Here is a 17,667-nt window from a genome sequence, read left to right on the forward strand (position 1 = left end):
GAGAGAAGGAAGGGAAGAGATGGAAAGAGAAGAAGGGGGAAGGACATTTATAAGTGTGAGGCAAAGACTGAGCCCGAGGGCCTGAAGCCCCCACCCGCCGACGAGCCCCCTCCTGAGGATGTGGCTCCCTCCGCCTTCAGCAGCAGTTCTCCATCCACAGAGGGTTGTGGATTCCCAAAGTGGGTTCCCTCTGGCTCTATAAAATGGCTTCCCTCCAGTCTGGGGCCCCCTGGCTGCTGACAGGAGATGAAGGTCACTGAGGGGAAGCCATAGGTCTCCAGCCCAGGGGGCCGTCCAGCCTCAGAAGCTTCCAGAATGAGATCCACATCAGAGAAGGCCACAAGAGCCTGGGTGGAATCGCAGGAGCTCTTCTCCAGCTCGTTGGCAGCAGCGTAGGCCAGGGGCCCAGGAGCTCCTGGGCCCGGCCAGAGCCTCCGAAGGTCATCCCTGAAGTGGGGGTTGAAGAGCAGGTAGAGCAGGGGGTTGAGGCAGGCAGGCAGCGGCAGCACCACAAGCAGGACAGACTTGACGGCCTCGGGGGTGACAGGGAAGAGGCCCATCATGGAGGCGAAGCTGAGGAAGGCCACGGGACAGTAGAGGAGCCCATCCGCGAAGATGAGCCAGGCCACATGCCTCACCATGGCACAGTCCCACACGGCCTCAAAGTCGCCCCGCGGCAGGTCGCAGTAGAGTTTGATGTAGGCACCGGCCACCACCAGGAAGCAGAAGGAGTTCATCATGACCAGGGCCACCGCGAAGCCCAGGGCGGCCGGCTGGCCCTCGGGCGGGGCGTAGGGCAGGCAGAGCGGGGAGGCCCCGTACTCTCCCACCGAGGCCAGCGGCAGGGCGGCGGCCAGCCCTGCCAGCGACAGGCAGCCCAGGGCCCCGGCTCGGACACTGCCCAGCGAGGGCGCCTTCCCGTAGGCCCGCACGCACGACACGGAGACGCTGCACTGCACGGCGGCCAGGGTGAGCAGCAGCACCGACGCCTCGGACCCCAGGACGGCCAGGAAGCCCGTGGCCCGGCAGCCCAGCCCCGTCTCCCAGCGGGCTCCGTACTCGGCGAACTGGCCAAAGGTCAAGGCGTCCACGGAGGCCAGAAGGCCACAGGAGATGCCCGTCAAGGTGTTGGCGCCGGCGATCGCACCTACCACAAACTTGACCGGGGACAGGGGCATGGGCCCGCCGGCAAACACGGTCAGCAGCACCAGCCCGTTGCAGAGCACGGAGAGCAGCACGATGGCCCACACGGCCAGGCGGATGCCCCAGCTCTCAAAGAGGTGCTCGCAGGGCTTGAAGGGGCCTGTAGGAGAGAGGGACGGACGTCACCCCTGGCCGAGGCTGCCGCGACTGGTCCTGGGAGAGAGCCTCTGCCCGAACAGAAACCCTGGCCTGAGGGAGGCTGACTTGGCCTCTGCGCTCCAAGAGCTGCAAACGGAGTGAACACTAACCCTCCTCCTGATACCCAAAGCGCAATCCCAATTACTACACTCAAGAAACGATAAGTCCATCTTTCCAAAGGAGCAACATTTGGAAGGATGGAAGAGACAGATGGGCACCAGAACTGGGGATACTACTGCAGTAGTAGAGACACAGTCCTTTGAGGGGCTGCCCAGACAGTAACACTCTTATTGCTGAGGCTCTGCCCAGTGACCCACTAAGGACTCCATTGTGGATGAGCCCTGACGGGCTATCATACCAGTCTGGCTTTCCCTTGCTGAGAACGGTATAGGCAGATTTCATATTCATCTGTCAATCAGAATGTGGGAGGAAAACAAATAATCAAAACATAGAGGACTTCTGAGGTTTTCCAACCTGACTTTGCACTAGATGGGTGAGATCCTGGTGTTTCCCACCACTCTTCTCAGAGTCTGTTCTTAAATCACTTTATGACTTTGGACATATTATTTCTTCATTTCCTTTGGCTTCAGACTCTTGTTTCTCAATGTATTGCTAGGTGGTTTGGGAATTTGAGAGGCTTTTGCAGGAGCTACTTTTAAAACATTTTTTCTAATTATGAAATAATAGATGGTAATTGTAGAAATTTTGAAAATATAACATGGAAAAATTCTCTTCTTAGAGAGAAGTCATTATTTTGGCATGTTTCCTTACAGAATTTCTTCTAAAATGTACGTATACATGCGGATTTTTTTAACTAAATTGGGATTTGACTGAATAGAGATTTTTATTCTCTTTAAGTTAAATTTTGTGATGTTTGTACACTTTTTCCATATCCTTATATTTTGAAAAACCATATCTCAATGGCTGTGTCATAAATACTCCACCATATGATGTACCATAATTTATTTGACCATTTTTATGAGCTATTTTAAAAGCAAGTTTAAGTTAAACCTTGTTTTTGGAAACTTCCTCTTTTACCTCATCCCTGTTGGTTACTGGTTTTCAGAGGTGATATTTCTGTGGCAGTTTGAATTAAAAAAAAAAAAAAAAGCACATGGACTTCCAAGTGAAAAAAAAAAACAAAAAAACAAAAAAAAACACCTGCTTCCTCTAGGTTGGGTCAGTGCTCTGGCTCTGAGCTGGCGCTAGGGAGCGTGCTATTATCACTAAGTGCTGAGAGCTGGTGTTAGGCAAGGTCAGGCCAGCGCTCCAGGGTTTAGAAAGGGGAAGGGAGAGGTTAAGGGATCTGAAATAAAAATTGAAGCCTGGAAAATGGAGGTGGGATGAAAGAGGAAAAGCCAGCTGTTCATCACTTTCTGTTCGTTCTGAATAAAAGTTCCTGGCCTGAGCAGCAGACTGCTGCTGCCTTCTAGCATTGTTGGTTAACATTTTGTACACAGGGAAGGGACTTTTTCACTCTCAACATCTTAGGCTAAATTGTACTGAGGAGAAAGAATTTTCTTTCTTTCTTTGGGACTATGGCTCAGCTGGAGAGTGCTTGCCTCACACGTGTGAGGCTCTGGGTTTGATCCTCAGCACCAAATAAAAATAAATGAATAAAATGAATGAATGAATGAATGAACGAATAAAGGTTTTTTTAAAAAAGATAATACATTTTTTTAAAAAATGGCTTTGGGTTGGATGACTCCAGACGAGGCTTCCTCTGCGGTAAAGGTGAGACAGTACTGGTGTAGGAATTATCCAGGAACACTGGAGATTTTGCACCATGGAGGATTTTAGTAAAGAAACTGTAATCTTGCTGGGATGGAGCAGTGAGGACTGGAGAAGGTGACTTAGTCCCTCGTGACTCTAGTATTCTGTGAGATGGTTTTTAGATTGAGGGAGTGCTCAGAAGCAGCCTCATGTCCCCTGAGCAGGGGGTTCAAGGCATTCTTTCTTGCTTCTGTCCTCCATGAGAACATAACCTCTAAATAACTGTTTTGCAGAGGTTGCTTGACTGCCTGTCACCCTTCCACCCTCATTCTGACATTCCCCATGTAATAGTAGCCACCCAAGGGACAGAACAACCTCCTTCCTCAGGAATAATGAGAAGAGGCTTTCCTTCCCCTAAGATGGGAATCAGGCAAAGACCGTGCCTGACGCTTAGCTACAGATGGGCCACCTGAACCGGCCTCTCTCTAGGTGGGTGGGTGCCCCTTCTCCATTCCCAGGCCACCGATCTCACCTGGAATAGGGCTACACTGGACACTGTGGTGTGGCTTTGAGTCCTCCATCTCCAGTTGGAGCTCATCCAGGTCCAGGTCATCTGAGAGAGGAGATGAAAATGTGGCTCAGGCCTGGACCTTGATGTCACCGTTCCACCTTTCTCCTAACCTCTACCCTTTTAAGTAGATGTGTCGCTGATTAACTGTTCAGTCCTGGTCATCCAGCAGCTCTGAACATCTGCTTCTACCCTTGAGTGTAAATATTTGGTCGGCTTCCTATTATTCACATATGGATCATGTCCATTGCGGGTTCTGAACACCAAATGTTATGATTAGTCCTGTTCTTTCTGTTCTCAGCCCTCGCCTGTCCTCTCCGATCAGCTGTAGTTCACGAGTACTTAGAATTTGGGCCGTTGCTGCCCTAATAATGGGAGCTACGGATCATACTGTTCTCCACTCTGGTCAGGAGGTCATTGTAATTCCATGTCCAGTGGCAAACAATAAACATGAAGGAGGACCTCTGTGAGCTGCAGTGTGTTCAGAGATGAGCCAGGGAGAGTGGGGGAGCAGAAGTCATTTGTGTGAGAAATAAAGTAGCTGGGGGATGGTTGGCTTGGAGAAGGCAAGCGTAAGTGGGGATATAATGGCTGTCTAAGAGCTGAAAGCCTGTTGATATAAAGGGGTTACACTTCTACATGCTGTTCTGTCCCAGAGGGTAGAACCAACATCAGCCGATGGATTATATAGAAGGAGGCAAAGTATGGTTCAAATGAAGATGTTCTAGCTCTTCAGCAGGTGCTCAGTGGACCCATGTGTTCTGAATATGATGCCAACTACACTTAAGAACTGGAAGTGCAGAGGAATTCAGGAATGAATAAAAGATGGTCCTGCTCACGAGGGGCTTATGGAGACAAACTGTCATGCTACAAGGCCCTGTGTCAACTGATGGATTTACTTTTCAACAAGGGTTAACATTCCTTGAGTTGTTCCTCTCTTTGTGAGTCCTCATTGTCACAGTAGCCACATGAGGCAGGTGTCAGATAAGGAAACTGAGGCTCACTGAAATAAAGTGGCTTCCTCTGGCTAGTGATGACAGACCAGAATACAAATCCAGGTTTGTCTGATTACAGAGCCCAGATGTTCAACAATCATGGAGAGATGGATTGTTTGGGGGATTGGGGAGTGGGAAGGTGGGGGGAGGTTTACAGATGCATAAGCTAGACATTATTTATCACTGGAGTTATTGAACTAGACAGTTCCCAGTGTGAGAGGATGCACTTCTACCCTGAGTCAGAGTTTGGACTAGACAATCATTAATGTTCCTTCCAATTCTAAGCTGCAGTTCTACAATTCTAGGTTAGTAGGATAAAACAGAGATGGAAAGGCAAATCCATCATTGGAGAAATTCTGTAGCATCTTTGAATGAAATGAGATTTTTCTTTTTTCTTATTTACTATTGCAGTTTGGGGGGTGTTTTTGGATCTTGGGTGGGTTTTCTGTTTTGTTTGCAGTGGTGGGGATCAAATGCAGGTCCTTGAGCCACACCCCCAGCCCTATTGCAATATTTCTTAACCAGGACCTGTGGACTCTAGGGGATCAGACATCTCAGGGTCTCAAAATTCTATAAGAACTTTGAAATGGCTCTCTGAAATAGCTTCTAACTATAAAGACACAACTTTCTTTTATAAACACAATCCATCAATGAAAGACTTTTTTTAAAGAATAAAATATAAGTTTCTGAAGTCACACTTGGAAAAGTACCTGAGGATCCAACTGGCAAAAAGAGCTGCTTGTCTTTTAAAGGCACCTGTACATTCTTCAGGTTTAAAAGACAGTCCTTACGGACTCTTCATCATAAGGGAATGGATAGTGACTCTGTTGCACTTGTGCCCATCTTTGGCTCGAAGGTCTATTTCCTGTGTGGGTTCTTCTTCCCCACTTAAAGAGTAAACACCTTCAGTTGGTAGTTTTCCCAGGAGGCTGGAAGACTGTGGCCTTGGCCTGGGACAGCATTAGGGTGGGTAGGCTGAGGCGTGCCCACAGAGTCCTGGCATTTCCTTCCTTCTCTACCTTTCATTCCCTGCCTGCCCCTCCAGAATGGGGCTTAGCAATTCTTTGAAATCAAAATGCATGAATGAAACACAAGGGGTGAAATCAATGGACTCTGTCTGAGGCTGGGAAAGTCATGGCCAAGGTGTTAAGTAACCACTCTTCAAACAAGGAGGAAATCGAATCTGGCTGGAGCAGGGCTCCTGGCTTTCCTACTCGAGGCTCGTTTGCTCCCACAGGAAGTGGGGGGCCCTGCCCTAGCTCCCATTACAGGCGGCAGGCAGCCCACGAGCTCGACGCCCTGTGGTTCTCCAAGACTTAAGCCCCGGTGGAAAGTTTCACCTTGAGGAAGGAAAGTTTCCATTCCTCCTTCCAGCCCCCTGAGGGAGTGTGTAGCAGACATCCGGGAATGTCCCCTGGGGACAGCTGTCTGCTGGCTCAGACAGCTGCTGGGACCTGTGAACCTCCTTGTCAGGTCCTTGTGCCCTCCCTAGGAGGGGCTTTGGTGGACTGGGAGTGAGGGTCTCAGAAACCCCCAGACTGCCCACTCAAGGTTCAGCCTCCACGGCTATATCCTGAGCTACACTACTAAACTGTCCTCATGCCAGAAGGAGATCCAAGTTCTCAGCAGCAGCAGTGGTAAACCCACTTCACCTTACATGGACTCTTTCAAGCCTCCCAACACCCTATGAGAAATGTATTATATTTCTCCTTCATTTTTATTTTATTGGTGCTGGGGAGCCCAGGGGTGCTTTTACCACTGAGCTACATTCCCAGCCCTTTTTATTTTTGTATTTGGGGACAGGGTCTCAGTCAGTTGCTGAAGGGGTCTCTAAATTGCTGAGACTGCCCTCAAACTTGAGATCCTCCTGCCTCAGCCTCCAAGTAGCTGGGATTACAGGTATGTGCCACTGGTCCCAGCTATCTTTCTCATTTAAAGACAAGAAAATGGAGTGTCAGTAAGATTAAACAACTTATCTAAGGCAACCCAACTGGTGAAAGCTATAGTTGGGTTTAGACCTAATTCTGCTTACCCCATTATGAGATGTTTTTCTTACATACTTAGATTTAATTTTTCAGTTCAACTTCTCCATTGAGAGAGTACAGAGAGGAAGCTCAAGATGGAAAAAGGAATGCAAGAAGCAGGACTTGTTTCTCTCTCTCCTAGTTCTTCTTATGTTCAGTAACATGGCGGGGGGTGGGGGAGCACTGCTCTCTGCCCTTCAACCAAGACACCTCTTAGTGCACAGTTCCTCAGAACCCCTGGCTGTCCACCCCAATCTTCCCCTTTCACCCCAACTCTTCCAGAAATAGATCTGGCCCAAGACAGATCTCAGTGAAACCCTCTTGTGTATAGTGACCATTGAAGTCTCGCTTTCAGACTCGCAGGAGATGGGAGGTGCAGGATACCCTTGGAGGACAATAATTTCTACAATGTTCCTTTTGGTTGTAGGACATATTGTGTCCAGATTTTTTTTTTTTTCTGGAAGCAGGTTTAATTCAATTGATTTAATTCAATCCTACTTGGTTCAGGTCTGTTTTCTCCTAGAATGCCCTGAGGCTGAAGGGCCCATGTGTCAGAGAAGGCAACCACAAAGAAATATGTGAGCCCCAGGGGCAGGATACTAACAGTGACAGCACCTGTGAGGTACTTGGTGAATCGCAAAGGAGGAACCTGTTGAGATGTTACTGTTGCCATTGTTACCATCATTATGTCTCCCCTAAGTACCTTTGGGGTGTTGCATTAGAGAGTCAGGCGCAAACAGAGGGAGAGTTCCTCCCAGGTCACTAGCAGCCACCCCCAGGCCTCCCTCAGCTGCCCCTCTTAGATTCCCTTCCAGGCCCCCCAAGCCTCCTCCCTAACTTCCTCTCTACAGCTCCCACCCCCCAGTCCAGGCGCCCCCCCCCCCCCCGTCACTCACAGTGGTTCTCTGCTTGTCCAGCAAGGAGGCTCTGGGTCCTCCTTGGAGGCTCCTCCTCCTCCAGGTGGAAGTCCTCTGCCTGCCACTGCCCAGAGGGTTTGAAGAAGCTGGCACAGACCCCATAGGCACAGCACTGGTAGGCATAGGGCACCTCCAGAATCCTGAGGATGGGAGAGGGGCTGCCTCATTATGTTTGGAGTCTCAGACATTAGTCCTGAGTTAAGAGATTCCCCAGCCCAAGAACTGGGGACTAAGTCCCTGCCCTTCAACCACAAAGTGTCCTGCTCACCATGCCAGCAGCCTCGAGGATTTGATTTGTTAAGAATCTTGCACCCTGACTCTGAGGGGCTCTGGGCACATGCCAGTCTTTTCCTCATTCATCCTCAGAACTGAGATGGGGACAGAAATGTCTGCCCTTTATTGAAGGAGGACTCTTAGCAGACTCAGAGTAGGAAGCAACTTCCCCAAGGTCACACAGCACTTGCAGTGCTCTGCTCCCCAGCCTAGGCTGCGGCTCTTCTTTCATATTGCAGGAAGCAGGGATTCTCCTAGGGATGCTCTGCCCTTGCCCTCTGTGAGACCCAGAACCTCGCCTTCCCCTGTGGGCACATCAGAGCTGGACAGGGTGTCCTTGGAGGGTGAGGGCAAATGCCTTGGGCACTTCATTAGTTTATAGTAGACAAGGCTCGGGCCACACAGGCTGCACTGCTGCTGCCGCTGCACGGAGGAGGCCTGGATGTCATTAACACCAGGGACGGGCTGTGCAGTTTGTTTTCCACTCATCATGCCCTGGGCTCTGCCCTGATTCCAGGGACCCAGATGCTGCCAAAGTGAGGACGGACAGCCTGGCTATGTGGAACCAGGCACAGTGAGGAGGTCCAGGGGCCTTCAACCCCGCTTACTACCACCCTGGTATGTTCCAGTGTTCCCTAGGAGTGGTACTTGGGGTGGGGAAAATGCTAGAAAGAGATGAAGAGGAAGAGGAGGCATGTAGGAGGCCAGACTCCCAGGAGGCCCAGGGAGCCTTCCCGTGCAGTCTCAGATACACTCCAAGCCATAGGCTCCTCTTGGGGTGAGGTCCCATGGCTTTCTCCCTGTCCCTCCCTGGCCTCCAGCAGACCCCGGGCAAACATACCCAGGTGTGGGGGGAAAAGCCAGGCCCTCACCTCAGTCTTGGGAAACTGTCCTTGGAGAAGGCCTGAGACAGAGCCAGGTTCCCTTTGAGCTTCAGATGCATCAGGCCCCCCAGCCCAGCCAGAGGCAGTGTGGTCAGCTGGTTGTCTGTCAGGTCCCTAGGACAGTGGATGGCAGGGTTATTGGCAGTCAGTGGGATTGCTGAGGGGGCAGGGCTGTGCAGAGGGTGTGGCCAGTGTGCCTGGGATGGAAGCAAGAGGAGAGGAGCAAAGGACAGAAGATGAGCACAGAGAGAAGACGGCATTACACGCCGGGGAGGAGTGTGGTCAAGAGTTGCCAGAGCCACCATCCACAACGTATTCATTCATGTGGTCATTCAACAAACACCAAGTGCCAGCTATGTACCACTTAATGCCAAGCTGTCCCAATTTAGAGGTAACAGAGCCCCTCAGACACAGCTCCTGTATCCAGGTCTGATTCCCATCCAGGAATCCCTGCCCATCCCCCTAGGGGATCTGTCTGCGGTTGGCTTCCTCCTCCTTTCTTTGCTCTGCTATTCTGATGCTACAGAGGCCAGAGTTGGGGATAGGACAGAGCTGGGCATCTGGATACCGTGGGGATTGGGTCATCCATCCCGCCCTACGGTGCCTTCTGGAGCCAGAGCTGAGGACGTCGTACATGGTCCTCCACTGGAGATGCATGAGAGGAAGCCGAGGCTCCAAAGCAAACACCACCACCACAGACGGTGCGTGGTGGAAATAGCCCTGGACTGGAAGGCAGGAAACCTGGCACTGTCACCAACTCCCTGTGTAACCAAAGGGAGTCACAAATCTGCCTGAGTTCCAATGTCCTCATCTTTCAAAGGATAAAAATATCTGCCCTACCTATCTGGCAGGAGTACAGCAAACAGGAGAGGGAAGACGGAGGTGAGAGTTTTGCAAGGTCACAGCCCAGAGCCCAGAGAGCCGCAGCCTGGGGAGAGACTGCAGCCTGGGAGTCCTGGGCTCTGTCCTCGGCTCTGAGCCTCTCCCTCTGGACCTTGGAGATGTCACCTGTGACATGAGGCCTGGGGCTCTGCAGCCAGTGCTGGAGCTAGCCCAAAGGGGTCTCTGTGTTATTAGAAAAGGACCTCCTGGGGCCGGCCTGCCTTTGGGACACTCGACTTGGAAAACAGGGAGGTAGGAGATCAGGAGGATCCCTGGTGCAGCCAATAACCTGTACCACAGAGTGTGGCAGCCCCTGAAATAAAGGCCACGTGGCCAAACCTACAAGCTCCCTATTTACATTCTAAATAAATTAGCAGACCTCTGGTCCCCGGCTGTTCTGCAGAATGGCAGCCTTTAGAGTAATGTCAAGCAGGACCCCTGAGCTCTCTGAGACCCTGGGTCCACCAACAGCCACCACCCTCTTGTGTTGAAGAGTTCCAGGCCCATACACCCCCTTTATTGGTGCATGTAGAGCATCGAAAGGCTGGAGGTGGAGTGGGGGATGGGACGGGGGACAGGGGGAGGACTTTGGCTGCCAAAATGTTGCAGAACATTAGCAGATGATGTTCTGGAGCTTGCAAGAGGTGGATTCTGTTTATCAGGCCCCACAGTGTGTCAAACGGACTGTCAGAATGATTGATTAGGCTGGAGCCCATCTCCCTGGCATGTGTGGTCAAACTTTAATGCATGTCCCTAATCAGGGGTGTTTCTCCTACCCCCACTGGACATCCCACAGTTCCAATTGGTCCCTAGCATCCTAGAGGAGAGTGAGTGGGCACTTACAGCTTGACCAGGGAGCGCAGTGTTGAGAAGGCTTCTGGGTGGATGGATCTGATGGCATTCCAGCTTAGGTCCCTGTGGACAAAGAGTGTGACAGGAGAGGATGGTGGCATGTGGAGTTCTCATTGTTCCCACCTGGGCTCTTCCTCCCATCTGACCTCCCTCCAGTTGCAGTGACCTTAGCCTTTGGGGGAAGATACCTGCTGCTGTCCAACTCCCAGCCTGGTTGTGGCATCAGAAACAGGGACATAGCAGCTTGGTTCTAGAGCCACATGGCCCCTGAGTACCATCTGTAGGGGGAAGTACTTCTTGTCCTCTGTGTGTGATGGGGGTAGGGGCGGTGGAACAGGAAGTCCGTGCATGTCACATATGTGGACACTGATCACATGTGCTATGGGTATGAGCCTGGCATTGGCTCCTCCAGGGCCCACCCCTGGGTGCTGCAGGTACTCACAAGGCTTGTAAGGAGCTCAGCTGGCTGAAGGTGTCAGCTCCGATTTCCCAGATTCGGTTGTGTTGGAGGCCGCTAGGGCAGCAAGAGAGGTTGGATGAGCCTCTGGGCTCAGACTCTGGCTCTGATCCACGCCCCCTGAGCACTGGGAAGAAGAAAGAAGAGCCCCCCACTTCTCCTGGCACAGGAAGAAAGGGCCCAGCCCGCGGATGTCACCAGAATTAAAGGGAGCACAAGGGGATCCGGTTGCCTTGGGTAAGTGGGTCAGGAGACAAAGCCACAAAACCATCCCTGTGGCCCAAAAGGGAGTCAGCTTCCAATGTTCCCACCGGGCCTGGCTCCCAGCCCAGCTGAACTGCCCCTCACTCCCCCACTGCCATGGGTCCTCCAGATCCCAGCCCAGCGGCAGAGCACCGCCCAGACCTTGGACAGCCCAACAGACTGGCCTGAGCCAGGAAGCAGAGCTCACTAAACTGGTGAGATGGATCCTGGGCCCCAGCAATGTCAAAGAGCCACAGACAAACAGGACAGACCCTTACACATTTTCTAGCCCAGACTCTACAAAGGAGTGCCCTGCAAAATATAAATGCACAGAGGCCTAGGATGCCATATTAGTTTGAGAAAACAGGAGCTGGGTGAATAGGGCTTAGAGAATTTTTTAAAGTGATGTTTTTCCTTGTGAAACTTGAATCCGGGGGGCAGGGAGGGGGATGTTGGAGAGTGTGAGTGTGTGTGTGTGTGTGTGTGTGTGCGTGTATGTTTATGGGCATGTGGAAATGAGTGTGCACACTCCAAAATGCAGGGTGCTTCCAGCTCCTCTGAACCCTTCCCACATCCAGCCCACCAGGCCCTAATGTGGCCTTTTTCTTATCACTACTGAGTTTTACTTTCTAGCTTCTTCTTTTTTTTTTTTTTTTTTTAATTTTCCCCAGTGCTGGGGATTGAACCCAGGCCTCACACATGCTAGGCAAGCATTTCACTACTGAGCCAAAGCCCTGGCCCTCATCTTCTGCTGTATTTCTGTTGCTGTTGACTCATAAGGAGCCACCTTGAGACTCCTTTAGGGTTCCAGCTCCTGGGTCTGTCGTCTGCTGTGAGTCCTAGGGGCCATATCCAGTCCTCTCCCAGGCTCTCATCCCTAATGCTTTTGTTCAACAAACTCAGAGAAGGGAGAAAATTCTGAGCCTGATTCGCCCCTGGCTGATCCTCCCCTCAGACCTGTCAAGTCTGGCTTGCCTTTGTCTCCCTCAGCCCCCAAACTCACATTTCCTCCAACTTCTCACACCTGCGCAGACTGGGCAGCTCCTCAATTTGATTGTGAGACAGCTCCCTGGGGAAGAGAGAAAGGCCAGGGCTGGGGCAAAGCAGTGGCTATGTGGGGGCAGGAGAAGGAGCTCTGGCCAGGGCTGTGCTTTCTTGTCAAGTAGTCAAAGGTCATAGGGACCCTATAGGAACACTGCAGTGGAGGATAGCAGCCTCCTCAGTTAGACCTCTCTTCATGTCCCCTTGCTGAGCCCTGGTCCTCACCGGGCCTATAAATACCTTACTGGTATTTTTCTCAATAGGGCAGTATCCACCAGAAGAACCCCGGAGGCATCCTGGGGAAGTGGAGCAGGAGGGGAGAGGGCTGTGGTGGAGAGAGGACCTGAGGAGAGAGGCTGAGTGGGAAGCAGGACACCAAGACAGCCAAAGGGAACCTGGGCACCACTGAGCAAACCTGTCTGTGCCAACTGAAGTCCATAGTACCTAAAGCCACTGTTTATAGTGTCGGTAGGGAAGATCAGAGTTGGGGCCCTAAGGGAACAGCTGGCTTAGTGCCTTCACCTACCAGATGAGGAACATGAGGCCCAGAACCTTAGAACAGAATCTGTCCAGGGACACACCACTGGAGAGTGGCAAGACTGGCTCTGGAACTCACATCTCAGGACACCTGTGTGTCAGCATACCCTTCCTGAGCAGTGGATCTATGTACCCTGGTGAAGAGTCTCAGATTTAAGTTGGAGCCAAGAAAGAGAGAGGGGGAAAACAAAAACAAAAACAAAAAAACCTTGACTTACTTTATAGGTCACTTAGGTATCTTCACACTCCCAAAAGGAATGACCTTTCTTGTATAAATTCGAGTAATGATGCCTTTTATTGAGCACCTATGGTATGCTAGGTACTTAACACATATTTTTCAATGCTTACAACTGTACTCCTTTTACAGATAAAAGATTGCAGTTCAGAGAAATTAAAGGGTGACTCCAATTAATGCAGCCAATGAGGGGCCGAGCTGGGCCTCAAACAACCCAGGTCTGACTCCAAAAACCATCATCTTTATACTGAACAACAGGACAACCCAGGCTCTCTGGGGCAGGTTCTCAGAAGGAACCTAAGCTGCCCCCCTCTCCAGAAAGATGTGACCCAGAGGGACAGAAGGAAGCAGGGGAGGCCTTTGCTGGGACATGGGGGAAGGTGCATGATGCCAAGACAGTGGAATGCTTGTGAGCCACTCACAGGACTCGGAGCCTGGGCAGTTGCTGGCACATTTCCGGTGGGAGCAGCCGGATGCCTGCGCGGGTCAGGGTCCTGCAGGGAGAACAGAGACAGAGCTGGCACCAGGCCCAGGGCCCTGCCATTCCCAGCTGTGGTTCTCCAGCTCTGGACCCGATATTGTCGTGGGAGGACAGAGCTGACAAAAGAAAGAAGTGGTTGGAGAGACAGGGCAGGGGCGGGGTTCCAGGGACAGAAAGGAGCAGGCCGTGGCATCTGAGTGCCAAACTCCTCTAGGCCTGGAGGAACTAGGGGTGGGAAGTGGAGAGAGGGAGAGAGAGACCCAGCCCAAGGGCTCTGCTTGACAGGCAGTCCCTGCAGGCTCAGCCCCACCCACCCATCCCATCTGATCCCCTTCCTGAGCATCATAATGGTCTCCAGCAACTAAGCCTGTAGGACTAAATCTTATGTGCTCTAGAGGCTTAAGAGAAGAAGAATGGCCATGACAGAGAATAGAGAGAAAAAAGTTCTAGTCGAACCCTGGGAATGAAGCATAGAGTTCCCTCCCTATGCCTAGCGGGAGGGAGCAGAGATGAGAAAGAGGGAAGGACCCAGGGGCCAGCGTGGAGAGGGTAGTGGAGACAGATTGGAGAATGGGCTTGGCTTGGGCACAGGGTGTCCCAGTAAAGATCCAAGGCCAAGGTCATCCTTGGGGAACTATTATTTCCCTCGTGAAAAAATTCCCACATGCCAGCAAATCTAGGGGGAAGACAATAGAGACACAGAGAAGCAATCCAGTCTCCAAATGTCATGAATAAGCTGTGTGATGTGGGGCGGGGAGTTCACTTTCTAACAATCCCCCTGGGTGTTTGCCTGATTGTTTCATTCATTCATTTAAATGGTTCGGAGGGCCTACTATGCACTGATACCCCTTCCCCACACCACAGAATGCAGTCATGGGTGATCTGAGAAAGTCTTTGTTAGAATCAAGCCTCAGAAAGACACGGGAGGTGGGTTTTCACAACTCGGCTCTGGGTCCAGAGTCCTCTGCACCCAGGGCCCGGGGTTAGAACCTCTGAAGTCAGGGAAAACCAGCTGCCTCAGCCCCATCCTGCCACCCCTGCCTGGCCTGGAGGCAGTGCACATAGAGATGGCCCTAGACCCTGGACAGCACCAGGAGCAGAGGCAGGCCAGGGACCCTGCCCCCCAGGGTCAGGAGGCAGGCAAGAACTCCTGGGAGTGAAGCTGGGGAGGCAGAGCAGGAGAAGGCAAGAGAGGATCCACTCACAGGACCTCCAGGCTGCTGGTGCCTTTGAGGTCCGGGAACTCCTGGATGTCCGTGGCGCCATTCAGGGACCTGGAAACAGAGACGACAAGTGCTAAGGGGTGAGTCAGGGCGCCTCAGCTTTGGGGAATCTCAACCCTCAGTCTTCTCCCCATTCAGAGACTCTACCTTTTGGGAAAATGTCATCTTTCCCCCAGCCTCCCTCAAATCAGCCTCTCTGGCCCTGACAGTGGCTGAACCATACTTAGCAGGGTCCAACTGGCCATTTTCTTGCCCCTTGCTATTTTTTTGGTCGTGCTGAGGATTGAACCCACACATACTTGACAAGTGCTCTACCACTAAGGCTACATCCCCAGATCTTTATTATTATTATTATTATTATTATTACTATTGTTAGACAGGATCTTACTAAGTTGCCCAGGCTGACCTGGAACTTGCGGCTCTCCTGCCTCAGCCTCCTGAGTCGCTGGGATTACAGGTGTGAACCCAGCCAGTCATTTTTCTAAAATTGACTCAGCCCACCTCAGCCCAGATTGAGCTGATCAATTTCAGCTCTTAGGCCTCACCTTACAACAAAGCAACAGCAAAAATCCACAGGCAGTTGCCTCCGTTTAAAAGGCAACCTCTTGAGTGTTTCTGGAAAAGTCTTTGACTCTTGGAGTTTGTTTCTTATAGAGCCTGAGAAAGGGTCTCCCCTGTTCTGCCATCTGCTGTGGCTTTATTTGAATCTGTTGGTTCTTAGGCTGCTTTAGACTGCTGGGTCTCCCTCTCCACTTTTCCCTGCACACAAGTGCACCAAAAAAATTCATCAAAGACCCTGAGGAGGCAGCCATGGGCCCAGGATCAGAAGTTAAGGGTTGGGGGCTCATGCCCAGTCAGTACCTGTGAGCCCCACATTCCTTCTATAAAATGGAAAGAAGCCATGGGTCATGGAAGAGAAGGGAGACCATTAAGTCCAGCTAGATCTGGAAATAGGGCGAATGACCTGGAGGCCTACAGCCCTGAGGAGCACGTCTCCCAGTAGGACTGTGCCTTGCAGGTGAGAGATCTGCAGGCCAAAGGCAGGAGAGAGCAAGAAGGAGTGAGGGTGGGAGAGGTCCTGGCTGCGGCAGCCTTCGGATGCCAACTTACAGCGTGTGCAGTTTAGGCAGGTACTGGAATGCTGACCTTCCCACAAACTGGATTGGGTTATCATAAAAGTGTCTGGAAGAAAAAGACCCAAGCACCTAATTCAGTTTTTACCCCTTTCAGCTGGGACTAAGGGTGACCTCTGCTACCTTCTCCTCCCAGGAAAGGGACAAAGAAGAAGGCTAGCCCTCTCCCATAGTCCTGCTCCCCTGCTGCTTTCTAAGAATGGCCCTGGCCCTCCCCAGTCTCTGTCCTCCCCCTGCACCAACACCCTCAGCACCTAGAGACAGAGAGGCAGTACTCACATTGTCTGCAGCAGAGGGTTGCCCATGAAGGCCTTTTCAGGGATAGCCTTGATGTTATTGTTGTGGAACCCCCTGGAAGACAGCGCCCAGGAGCAGTGAGGACTTGGGGAAAAGTATGGAGAGGGAGAAAATGGGACTCCCTGGGGCTTCCTGACGATTATATAGACTGCGAGACCAAAGAGACATCAGCCCGGAGGCCCCAGGTTCAAATCCTGCCTGTAAATTTTCTTGGTTCAACAGCACATCCATCCTTTCCCCTGATGGTGGGAGGAGAGTGAGGGGTGGAGTCCCAGGCCGCAGGCCTCTGGAAGCCCATGAGAGCATGCCAAGGCCAAGACCCTGAGTACTGTCCCAAAGGGGAGCCCTCTCCCGGATCACTTATGTCAGGAGCTCTGGTGAGTCCCCACAGAGGAAGCCAAGGGGCTGTGGAAGGAAAACAGGGATGCAGAAAGCCAGGGCAGGGGATGTCTCTCGAATGGAGGCTGACTTGGCCTCAGTGCCCTAAAATGAGGAAATATAGAAGCGCCTGTAGCAGCAGGAGGGACAAGGGACAGAGTCAGGGGTTGAATGACCAGGCACGGCATCATGGGGAGCTGAGGGTCTGGGGTTCGGAAGCCAGGAACTATGGGTTTGGTGAGTTGGGAAGAACATTTCCCAAGAAGTCACATGTTATACTGAAAACCGCACAGCCATGCTGAGCAGGCCCTTTTAGTCATCCTCTCGTTCACCCGAGCCTCTCCCCTCCTGCTCTCCTACCGGGGCTTTCACCTTCGCACTCTCGCTCAAAAGTTTACCTTGGACACCTCAGGCCAATGTCACCCACCAAGTCCTATTTGTTACTTCATTCATTCCTTCTATTCACTCATCTTTTATATATACATGTATATACACACATATATACAAACATAGACACTTTATACATTATACATACACACACACACATATAAACATATATATATATATTTTTTAATACCTCCTTTGTGTTTTGTGCTGGACCAAACTTTGAAGGATCAAGAAGTTTATACGCAGTGTCCCTGTTCTCAAGTAGCCTTCACCCAGTGGATGATAGGTAGGTAGGCAGAGATGGATAAGTGATCATAGATGGAGAGAGAGAGATGATACAGGTAGATGAGAGATAGACATGGATGGATAGAAGGAAATAGGTGTTGAATGTTTGAATGGATGGATGGATAAATAAAGATTGGTAGAGATAGATACAGATAGATAGACAAGAGATAGATATAGATGGATGGATGGGTAGATACAGATGGATGGATGGATAGATATAGATCAATAGATCTGTATGGATAGATACAAAGATGGATAGAGATGGATGGATAGATACATACACACTCACACCCCGTGTACATGTATTTTCTTGCTCCTGCTAACTTAGTGTCTGCTCTCTCTTCCCTAATGCTCGGGGACTTCCCTAGGCCTTGGCACATCCTGTTTCTTCCATGCCCCCTTGATTGATCAAACATCATCCTTCTTTCATGTCTTAGGAAAAATGGGGAAACGATCAGCCCTCCTTTGGAAATAATTCCTTCATTGGCAATAGAGGACTTCCAATAGTGCCTCAGACGCTT

At 51.2% G+C, this 17,667-nt stretch overlaps 1 protein-coding gene across 1 annotated transcript in view; it reads right to left on the reverse strand.

Annotated features, from left to right (window-relative positions):
- Positions 1–17,667, reverse strand: part of Lgr6 (leucine rich repeat containing G protein-coupled receptor 6) — a 116,820-nt gene continuing 99,153 nt past the window's right edge. The window contains exons 8-18 of the mRNA XM_077802619.1: positions 16,079–16,150; positions 15,777–15,848; positions 14,649–14,717; positions 13,385–13,456; positions 12,153–12,218; positions 10,892–10,963; positions 10,441–10,512; positions 8,704–8,829; positions 7,538–7,698; positions 3,587–3,667; positions 1–1,303 (exon numbers count right to left, since the gene is read on the reverse strand). Of these exons, the coding sequence (XP_077658745.1) occupies positions 48–1,303; positions 3,587–3,667; positions 7,538–7,698; positions 8,704–8,829; positions 10,441–10,512; positions 10,892–10,963; positions 12,153–12,218; positions 13,385–13,456; positions 14,649–14,717; positions 15,777–15,848; positions 16,079–16,150 (2,119 nt within the window). The 3' untranslated portion in view covers positions 1–47. The remainder of the gene's footprint in view (positions 1,304–3,586; positions 3,668–7,537; positions 7,699–8,703; positions 8,830–10,440; positions 10,513–10,891; positions 10,964–12,152; positions 12,219–13,384; positions 13,457–14,648; positions 14,718–15,776; positions 15,849–16,078; positions 16,151–17,667) is intronic.

Source organism: Urocitellus parryii, chromosome 9 (assembly GCF_045843805.1).
Source record: "Urocitellus parryii isolate mUroPar1 chromosome 9, mUroPar1.hap1, whole genome shotgun sequence".
Classification (NCBI taxonomy): Eukaryota; Metazoa; Chordata; class Mammalia; order Rodentia; family Sciuridae; genus Urocitellus; species Urocitellus parryii.